Raw genomic sequence first — 8,546 nt, forward strand, 5'->3', positions numbered from 1 at the left:
ACTATTCGTTGCATTACCACTCGCTTGATATCTTCCACTAGTATCATTCGTTTTTTTCCACGTTACATCACCATCTGTCTAAAATCTCACTGTACCATCTGTGTACCATCTGAAATCTCACTGCACCATCTGTGTACCATCTGAAATCTCACTGCATCATCTGTGTACCATCTGAAATCTCACTGCACCATATGTGTACCATCTGAAATCTCACTGCATCAACTGTGTACCATCTGCAATCTCACTGCATCAACTGCGTACCATCTGAGATCTCACTGCACCATCTGTGTACCATCTGTCTAAACTCTCACTGCATCGCTACTTACCTGACTTCCTTCTCACCTGCGCTAAAAAATTCCAAGTCTCAGGATGGAGCGAAGACCTGCCGGGGTAAGTTAGCAGGGCCGGATCCACAAATATACTTAGAGAGAGAGAGAAAGGGGGAGAGAGAGAGAGAGAGAGAGAGAGAGAGAGAGAGAGAGAGAGAGTTTAGAATGTGAAATGCATGCGAATTCAACCAACATAACTCACAGTGCCCATAAAAATTTGCCACAACACTTCTTCGTGACTAGCATTATATTCTAGTGTTTATCTAGTGTCACAGCTCAGCGTTAATGATAGAGAGATGGCAATTTTACGCCCATTTATAGTGAAGAGAGTATAGTGCAATTGGAAGGACAGTAACTGAATATTTTGTACAGGGTTTCTACGCTATGGTGATGCTGGTGATGCTGGCTTGTGTTCTGCCGCTATCCAGGTAAGAATTATTATCAAAACTCTTAAATCATCATCATCATCATCATCATCATTATTAGCCGAGTCACCATCGTCATTATTACCATCAGACTCACCATCATCATCACCACCAGAGTCTTCATTACCATCATTGTCATCACCATCAGAATCTTCATGACCATCATCATTATCATTATTACCATTAACTCAGCATTCAGAATGGAAAGGTGTCAACTTTAGGCCAAGTTAGAAAAATAATAATAGTAATAGTAATAATAATAATGATAATAATAATAATAATAATAATAATAATAATAATAATAATAATAAAATGTTCAACCACTCAAACCACAACTCAAGCATCCATCTCACACGTCATTGCCTTCATATTTCTCAATCTTCCTCTCCTCCTCCTCCTCCTCCTCCATTTTCTCTTCCTCCTCTTCATCCTTTTCCTCTTCTTCTTCTCCTCCTCCTCCTCCCCCTTCTCTTCCTCTTCCTTCTTATCTTCAGATTTTCCCACCTTCCATTCTTCCGCCATTCTCTAATTATAATTCTCTCCACATCCTTCTATACTTTTTCAAGGCGTCTCAGCATCTTCCTTTCCAAACCTTACCTCTATAATGACTTCCCTGTTCCTAGCCCCTTCTGTCTACCCTTCCCAGCTGCCTAACCCTCTGTCTATCCTCCCCACCTGCCTAATCCATACCTAACCCTCTAACTATTCTCCCCATCCGCCCAACTCCTTATCCTCCCCAGCTGTCCATCCCTCTGCCTAACCCTATACTTATCCTCCCCTCTGCCTAACCTCTGCCTCTCCTTCTCAACTTCCTCCACCCTGCCTACCCCCCTGCCTAACCTCTGCTTCTCCTGCCCAGCTGCCAGGAGTGCCCAGTGCCTCACACCTGCCAAGGGTTCGGACTGGAGGCACTCAGCTCAGGGTCGGGGGAGGCTGCATTCTGTCTGGGAGCAGGGGCCACGCCGATATGCCCCGGGGTGGATGTGGATGGCAATATTTTGACATCCACCACATCCACCACATCCACCACACCTGCATCTACCACCACCACAACTACCACTGTGTCCTCGTCTACACCTACGCCAAGTACACCTCTTTCCTCATCAAGCACACCTCCTACCACAACAACCACACCTGGCTCACCTTCCATCACAACCACAACCACCAGCACAGCACCACAAACCACAACGACCACCACACCATCACAGTCGACAACCACACCTAACACCACACCCCCTACCGCACCTCTTACCACACCAACCACCACCACATCAGCACCGTGCCAAGAAGCAGACTGCAGTGGGAAATCAGTGGGCATTTATGCACACCAAAACTGCGACTGTCGGAAATACTACACCTGCGAGAGGCCTGTGTTGGGTGGGGAGGATCTGATCCTGTCTCAGTATAGATGCACGGGGGGAAAGGTGTTCGATCCTGTCACTTACCAATGCGTCACTAGCACTGCCAACTGTCCCAAAGTAAATTAGTCTTTATTGTGCTTTACTGGCTTTATTTTTATGAGTCTTTATTGGGCATTTATTGAGTTATCTTATTAGTCTTTAATGTGCTGTATTGGTATAATTTTTACGAGTGTGTATTAGGCATTTCTGGGGTTATTTTACTAGTCTTTGGTGTGCTGTATTGTTATTATTATTGAGTATTAAACATTTATTGGGCTCATTTACTTCTCTGTAATATGCTTTACTGGCTTTATTTTCTTATTTACTGAGCTTTTGGGGTATAATTGATCAGCGTTCTTCCTCAACGTTATTTTCTTGTTTAGGTAGGAGTGATTGATTTCGGGCTAATAACCCCTGCTGCCCACCAATGTCTTTAAACCAGTGTAAGGCAGATCCACGCAAGAATCCAAATTTCGGAAGGAGACTCGTGCTTAAGGGTCAGTATTAGAAAGTTTGTTGTACTGTATCAGTGTATTTGTTTTCGTGGTTATTACTGTTTTATTATTTCTTTGGGGGAAGCAGCCTAGGTATATAGATAGATAGATTTCGGTGTGTCGCAAGCCTCGTGATTGTGCCGAAATCGGAATGCTCCCTGACTGTTTACGTTCTTCAGTGAAATAATGACAAATATCTCTGTAATTTAGCTATAATAAAATACGCTCTATTAAAGCTGGTGTCTTTTTCTCTCTTTCTTTCTTACTTTCTTTAATGAAATGCATGGATGAAATACGTGGCTAGATATGTACATGAGGGTTTTTGTTGTAGTTGTGTGGTCGTCTGAAATGAGAACTTAGTGAACTGTATTATCATGAAAAGTATGTGATTTTCTGGACTGTTTTTTTCGGAGTGGATACGTGTGGGTTTCAGGAAAATTTATGATAAATGATGATTTCCATATATCTTAGTGACACGCGGGCAATTTTGGTACTAATGAGGTGGCGTGATGGCATTAGAGGGTGACAGGTTTACGACACACACACACGCACACACACAAATTTCCCTCCATATACTCATTTCAGGGCCACACAAGAGTACTTCAGAAAACACAGCCATAAAAGGTATGAAATAAAGTCTGATTCGATGACGTAGAAAATGACAGGGTGATATTTTCCAGTAGATTAATTGTTTTGTACCCAGACCTTGATTTATTGTCACCATTACCACCTAAAAAAATAAGAAATAAAATAAAAAAGATGAAAAAAAGACCAGGGACACCAGTAATAGTAACACCCCCACCGTATTAACCATCCCAACACGTCCCCTGAAGTGTTCATTTTCTTTGGGGGATGCACTGTAGTTGTTATGACTCGGGTATTTGTGTCACTGTGTTCTAGAATTCTCTCCCTCCCTCCCTCTCTCTCTCTCTCTCTGGGGATAATTTACGTTTCTCGTCCCACCTTAATGACGAACGCAACCCTCATTATTCAACTTAATTAAGCCACGTTTATGACAAGGGGATGAATAGATGTAATGAAGAGCTGTAATGGTGTGGTTTATGGCTGTGTTGTGCAATGTATGTACCACCCTGTATATAAGGACCATGAGGCTGCTCTGACCCCCACACTGACGCTGTACTAGGTCACGAGGTCAAGAGAAGCTGAGATCACGTTTGTCTGGGTTGACCTCATTTCACTTTGGCTCATTTTACCTCCTTTTGGCTGACCTCACTTCACCTCACTGCAAGATGAACCCTGCTGTGGTAAGATTTAGGTCGTTAAGTCAGTTACGGAAGGTTCCTAACACCTCTTCTTTAGCTGTTTATTCTGCACCGGCCATTATAATCTTAGTGTTATTCATGCAATCTATTTCGATATTGAAAAGACATAAGCAAACCAGGGGGTGTTACTCTGTAGTCTGGAAAATAAATCGTACAGGAAGATGTGTTAGGGAGCCTTCATAGCCGACGAGAATACATGTCCTCGTCGGGTAAGGCGGCTCCGTAGCACCTCTATCTTAACGAATTATTTTCCAAACTTCCATTTAATACCCTCTTTCTTCTTATTATTTCCTTCTGATGTCGACATCGATTGTATAAATAACACAGAAGAATATAGTAACGGAACAGAACCATATAAACCGGTAAAATGGTGTTATAATAAGTTTCCTAACCACACAAGAATACCTCTCCAAGACACCGCTACAACTATAGTCTTTTCACCTTAACTTGGCGTAGATTTTCGTTCTTCTGCAGCTAATTTCATGTAGGTCAGAGCATGGCATTAACGTGATTTTTTATCCTTTTCATAGCACTTCCTTATAAATAACCAGCATCATATTCTAGTGTAAATCTACTGCCACGACTCAGTATTTTAGCCTTTAGTCCTCGGGCTCACATCGATAAGCCTGGGGACCACAACAATAACAACTCACTACCTTCATCACCACAACCACCACCATCATCATCACCGGCACAACCGTCACCACCACCACCATCATCACTATAACCACCATCATTACCGCCGCCATCATCATCACCAGTCATCAATGTTGACTTGGGATGAGATCTGGGTTTTTTGGTTTGTGTGGGAATAATTATGAAGACAAAGGAGAAGGAAGTCCCATGAACATTCACTCCCTCTCCTCATCGCTTGCAACAATAATGATGGGTGGTGAGTTGGGAACATTGTATGCTCAGAGAGAGAGAGAGAGAGAGAGAGAGAGAGAGAGAATGGTGAACTAGAGGGCAGAGTCACGGAAAAGAGAATATCCAGTCGCCAGCACCCTCTCCCATCCTCAGTGAAGCTGGCTGATTTAACTACAGTACTGTTATGAGCATTACAAATGTGCAGGACTTGTGACTATGTATCTCTCCAACAGGTACTCTTCTTTGGGTTAGTCGCTCTTGTGGCTTCTGTGGTAATGCCAGCAAGGATCCGGTGAGTAATGTGCTTCAGTTTCTAGACAGACTACTTCCGTCCTCTTTCCTTACTTCCCACCATACATACGTTCCCCGTAACCATACATAGCCTTTGAGTTGGCCATACCTCTTGCGATCATGGACTACTATTCACGATCTGGATCTCAGAGTTATGTATTCCATTTCATTTTTTTTTTTTTTTTAACTCCAGCGCCGGAGACATGACCTTAAAAACCTAATGTTGGATCTTGCTTTCGAATTTGGTACATCCGACAATGCCTTAGGCCACATCCACACCAAACACTTGCCGGAAAAGGTTGGTGCCGACAAGATTTTTTTATCACTCCTGAAACCCATAAAAGTGGCCCCACTAGATGTTGGCAGGTGTGTGCAGTATCTCCTATGGGTTACACTGACGCCTACCCTCAGTCGCCCACGTCTAGACATATCCTGTTGGTCAGCATGGATGACTATAAGGTTACAGGCAGCAAAATAAAAGATAAAAGTCTTCAAACCCAGATCAGGCACTAATGTATAAAAATTATAATCCTTCCTTGTTCAGTCGTTCAGCTGCGGAAATACTGCAGGCTTTCTTCTTTAGAGAAACCCGAAAACTGTTCACTTCATCTCGTCAGTAATGATGGATCATGAAGCCTCAACAGAAGTGTACATGTATCAGTGCAACACAAGCATGCTGTCTGGAGGGACTTAATTGACTCACCAAAATACGAATATAATCTGGTAACTGTACGGACTCACTGTTGTACCCTTCAGTTAGAGAGTGAATGGCAATATTATTTCTTTTTTTCTTCCTACCAGCATCCAGGAGTGCAACCACACGTGTCAAGGGTTTGGGTACGAGCTGATCGAAGATGGGGGTGGGGAGGCAGCTTTCTGTCTGGGGCAAGGAGCATCGCCGGAATGCCCAGGAGTTGACATAAACGGGAACCCTTTTACACCTACAGCCACAACGACCACTGAATCAACAACCCCTGAATCAACCACAACCACCTCTAAATCAACCATGACCACCCCAAAATCCACCACAACCCCAAAATCAACTATGACCACTCCAAAATCAACCACAACTACCCCAAAATCAACCACAACCCCTAAGTCAACCACAACCCCTAAATCAACCACGACCACCCCTAAGTCAACCACTACGACCCCCAAACCCTCACTAACCTGTGAGCCAGCTTCCTGCTATGGCAAAGAGAGCGGGAAAATCTATAGCCACCCAGACTGCAACTGCCAGAGGTTCTATATCTGCGAGGAGCCAGTACTGGGAGGCAACTCCCTAATTTTGCGTGTATATCGCTGTACAGGGGACGATAAGGTATTCGATCCTGTCACTGTAACTTGTACCACTGATAGATCCAACTGCCCCGGAAAGAAGTAACAACATGACAGCAATAATCTGTAATATGTACCAAAAAGTGGAAGGGAAAGAGCAAATTATCTTCTACAGATCAGTGTTTTAAGCTTGCCAGTCTAACGATACTTTAAACTATGTTCCTGCAACCTCCACACAGTTTTATTCAGTGCAGGGAGAGAAATTAGTTAGTGGTAGTTGCTGTTCTTGTAGCCCCCGGTGTGTTTAAATGTGAACCCATTGGACTGCACGGTTTCCCTTTCCTGCAGTCTACCATCCTCCTTTCGGGGGATAGGAAAAATACTTGAGAGACTTTTGTATTGCCAGAAATACTGTATTGGTGCCACCACATGAAGGCGTTCCTCTCCAGCACTATGATTGCTATGGGGTGTTAATGAAGACTGTATCCTCATCTCTACAAATGGTATCTCCAAAGTCAACAATATTTGGGGGCACTGTGGCTCAGTGGCAGAGCATCAAGCTCGTAACTGGGGAATTGCGAGTTCGAGCCTCGCCCGGGACTGCCGTGCCGGGAGTGGTAGCGCGCTCCTGTAACCTAGCGGGACCATATGATCCAATACAGGGTCTAGCTCGGGGGAACGCCATTTCTCCCATTTCTCCAGTCAACAATATCATCTACAGGAAACAAGAATGAAGTTTTAAAAATAAATAAGAGGATTCTGAGGGCTAAGAAGCTGGGTGGCTGTTTCTAACTATATTCAGCACAAGTGTGTAATGCTTTAGTTATCAGTCTATATTTCTGAATAAAAAGAATAAAGATAATTTCTTGGTGAAGGTGCAATTGATATTGTTTTGCTAGACCCCAATAGTTTACTCTTACAGAAACAAATGCTACCTCGTATTTTTTTTTTTTTTTTTTTTTCACGTTTGGCTTTAGTGAAAAGATCATAGACATAAGGCATTACCGTTAAGAAACATCGAGAGCCAGATATAATTTACAAGCCAGTTACAGCCCTGTGATCTGTTGGTATGCATGTTTGAGATAATTCCTACTAGAACAAAAAAGCAAAAACAATCCATATGTAGTACAAAAGTAACCAAACATTGACTTTACCGAAGCTCACCCCCATGTGACTCCATTCATTAAACTTCACTTTCAGTTGATGGATTTAGACATTTTAGAGCCACATTCCAAGTAACACCGGAGTGCTTGGAGCAATTCAAACATTTATTTATATCACCGGGCTGTTCTGTTGTGCCATTAACATTCTAATGTTGACACAGTCTGGAAGTTAGATACAAGGGGTATCGAGGTGTAAAGGCTCATAATCCAATTCCAGTCTGCCCCATATGAACAGGAGCACAAGGGGCTCAGGGTTAGGCTACTCTGTCCTAACATTTAAGGTAAGGGGGCAGTGTGTGTGCAAGAAACCCCCAACCACCCCTCAGGTGGAAATCCCTACAGGCTCCATTTGATTGAAGTATCTTACCCTACTAGACCATTAGGCATCATTTGGTTATGTGGTTATCACCCAGCATTGTACCAAGGTGTAACGGACAAAATGAATCATTTAGGAAGAAATGCTATGAAGTTTCCAATACCATCAAGAATAAATCCCTTATTCATTATCTGGCAATCATATTCCCATCATCTCTGGCCTTCAGCTATTAGTACAAGCAGTGAAAAAAAAAAAAAAAAGTATGAGTAGCAGAGATATTTTTAGTTTACTACATAGCAGAAGGAACCAAACCTAGTCCCTGTTAAAGTCACAGTAGACTCAGTACAGTATAACAAAATGCAGTAATTGGTTGCTGGAGTCTCATGGTCAGGAATTTTTTTTTTTTTTCCCTCTATAAAAACTCAATAAAACTTACAATCACTGCATAAATGGAGGATGCTATACTCTCTCCACTTTAACCTGGCTTAACATTCCTCTCGAATGCTTAGCCGTAAGAAAAGATTATGACTATAATGCTGCTAAGAAATGGTATGGAAAGGAATTAGAGCCATAGCAGTGTCTTTTTCTGTGACTGAGCTATAGGAAATAAGTGTAAAAGATGAAAATCTGAATCAAATCTATATAAAAGAGCTACGTGTCTGGTACTACAAGAATGATGGATAAGGAGGGGTTATCATCT

At 42.6% G+C, this 8,546-nt stretch overlaps 1 protein-coding gene across 1 annotated transcript; it reads left to right on the forward strand.

Annotated features, from left to right (window-relative positions):
* The first annotated feature begins 713 nt into the window (after positions 1 to 713).
* Positions 714 to 6,473, forward strand: LOC145396593 (uncharacterized). The gene is made up of 5 exons (XM_080269968.1): positions 714 to 757; positions 1,614 to 1,840; positions 5,032 to 5,090; positions 5,283 to 5,455; positions 5,891 to 6,473. The coding sequence occupies exons 1-5, from the start codon at positions 714 to 716 to the stop codon at positions 6,471 to 6,473; spliced, it is 1,086 nt and encodes a 361-aa protein (XP_080126094.1).
* The last annotated feature ends 2,073 nt before the right edge of the window (positions 6,474 to 8,546 follow it).

The sequence above is a fragment of the Coenobita brevimanus genome, chromosome 38, assembly GCF_032717465.1.
Source record: "Coenobita brevimanus isolate Jiangsu-jjx chromosome 38, ASM3271746v2, whole genome shotgun sequence".
In the NCBI taxonomy this organism is placed as follows: Eukaryota; Metazoa; Arthropoda; class Malacostraca; order Decapoda; family Coenobitidae; genus Coenobita; species Coenobita brevimanus.